Source organism: Entamoeba histolytica, genomic scaffold, assembly GCF_000208925.1.
Source record: "Entamoeba histolytica HM-1:IMSS scf_1104750518903 genomic scaffold, whole genome shotgun sequence".
Taxonomy (NCBI): Eukaryota; Evosea; order Mastigamoebida; family Endamoebidae; genus Entamoeba; species Entamoeba histolytica.
Window position 1 is genome coordinate 11,134 of NW_001915015.1, and position 2,685 is coordinate 13,818.

Below are 2,685 nucleotides of genomic sequence, written 5' to 3' on the forward strand. Positions count from 1 at the left end.
AATGAATATATCATTATTATTATATTATTATGTATAATTTCATTTATTACTAATATCATCATTTATATCTTTTTCTTTTGATATTATTCTTTCATATTATTTTATTTCATTGTTTGTATTATTATTTATTATATTTCATACCAAATTAATTTATTATAAGCAGATAATAACTGGGTAAATCATTGTTTGAATTTGTATTAATGTTTGTGTGTTTCTGACATACCAACTTCAAATATGAAATGGGTTATTGTTAATAAACAAAAAGTGAATTAAAATAGTTTGAAATAGTTTGAAAAATCATTAAATAATAAACAAAATAAAATAAACAACATTCAACAAAAACAAAAATTATTATAAATGCACTGAAATAATATTTAAATAAATAGGAACTGACAAAATATAAAGGAGTTTACAAGAAGATGAATTAACCAAAATACTTTTAATTGGAGAAACAGGTGTTGGTAAAAGTTCACTTGGTAATTTTATTTTAAAGAATAATGTTTTTAGAGAAAGTAATAATCCATATTCAGAAACAAAAGAAGTTGTTAAATATTCTGGAGAAGGTGATAGAAAAGATGCAGTTGTTATTGATATACATTGTCTTAATAATACTAATAGTTTTGGTAATGAAAATATTCAAAATATTGTTGATTGTGTTAGAGATGAAGGATTACAAGGAATTATATTAACAATAGATTATATGTGTCTCAAATTTACTGATAACATTAAATAAGTTGTTGTAATTATAAATGATGTTATAATGCTTTTTCACAACAGATACTTGAAAAAGATAAATTTATTAGAGAATGCAGAAATGAAAATAATAGAAGAAACAACTAGAAACAACACCAAAAAACAAATAATATAAAAAGAATATAAAGATATAAAAGAATAAAAATAAAGTAGAAGAAGAATATAAAAAGTAATAAATCACAAAGAGGTAATAAAAGAAGAAAAGAATGAAAATGGTGTATTTTTATTGTAAAAATTAGAAATATTCAATAAAAGTGTCTAATTTAATGATTCAAAATAATTAACAATATTTTATTAATGAAAAATATTTTACTCTTTTTTATGTTATTGTTCATATGTATAATTTCATTATGATATTTATTATATAATCAATAATATATTTTATGTTATTATAACATATAATAAGTGATAAAATATAAATGAAAATGATATGAATATATGATATAGAATATAAAACAAAAGAATAATAAGAATAAATGATAAATAAAACGAGAAATGATAGTCAATGATATAATAATAAATTCAAAGTATAAAAGATAAAATTAATATTAATATAAATCAAAAGAGAATAAATATAAAATGAAAATAGATATAAATGATAATAATATAAAAATAAATAAGATAAATAAACAAATAAAAAATACAACTAAATATAAAAGAATAACAAGAAGAAAATCTAAAGAATATAAACATAAAATAAGAATAATATAATAATATATAGATAATAAGAAGAATACAATGATATAAATAATATAAACAGAGAAATAAATATATAAAAATACGATAGATAAATAACATATAAATAAAAGAATATGAATAATAAAAATAATTAAATATGATTCATCAAATAATCTATTTCATTAATATTTCATACAAAATGAATATAAATGATTATAAAATATAAACATAAATATTTACATATTCTGTATTTATCATATTTTTTTTATTTTTTATTTTTTTTAGGGCAAAATATAATAAAGTGGAAAATTCTATGGATGCAAATTTTTTTGCATCTTTTTTCTTTTTTGTAAATTATTTAGATGCATTTTTTCTTTGCTAATTTTCGTACCCATATTGTTTATATCTTCTATTTGGATAATAGTATTTTTGATGACAACATTTATAGTTCCCACCATCGTACCATTGTCTATTTTCAAAGAGAACATATCTATGAACTGTCTTATTTGTATTAAATACTTTTTGATTTTTGTTATTTCTTCTATAATAATGATTATTCTCTTTAATCTCTTTTGCTTCATGTAATAATTATTTTTATTTAAAATTCGTGGTGTTTTAAATAATGGTTAAATAAATTCAAAACAAATTACAATACAACAAAAAATTAACTTGATGTCATGTTGGAAGAAAGTGTAATAATTCTATTCTTTCATATACAAACCAAATATCTGAATAATTACAATGACTTTTTGTAATTTAATATGATTTTTGAACAATTATTTGTTCAACTTTATGAAGAAATATAGATGTTTCAAAGTGATAAATTAAATAAAAGAATTGTAAAAGATTATTCAAAGTATCAAAATTAAAAGTAGTAATTTGTTAAATGACTATTAAATCTTCATTCCATAAATACAACTCGTTAAAAAACATTCTTAAAGAATTTTCTTGTTAATAACGTATTTATGTTACAAGAGAATTGGTAATAACTAAAAAATGAATGTTAGTAAACATTCTTGTACTGTTTTGTTATTTTCAAGTAACACCATTTAATACTTAAACCATTTGAAATGATTATTTAGAAAATGATTAATACACTTTGTATATTCTAATAACTATTTTACAGTTAATATCAATTGTTATCATATACAACACAACTTTTATATTCTTGATTTAAATTAGGAAATTAAACTTTCTCTTTTATAATATGTCATAAATATCTGTTTTATTTGGTATTATCAATTCACATTATCA

The 2,685-nt window shown here is 18.4% G+C and overlaps 1 protein-coding gene across 1 annotated transcript in view; it reads left to right on the forward strand.

Annotated features, from left to right (window-relative positions):
• Positions 1-81, forward strand: part of EHI_173180 (coatomer subunit beta, putative) — a gene marked incomplete at both ends in the record, with an annotated part of 1,221 nt that extends 1,140 nt beyond the window's left edge. Inside the window, one exon of the mRNA XM_001913878.1 lies at positions 1-81. This exon is cut by the window's left edge and continues 1,140 nt beyond it. Coding sequence (XP_001913913.1) covers positions 1-81 — 81 coding nt within the window.
• Between the last annotated feature and the right edge of the window lie 2,604 nt (positions 82-2,685).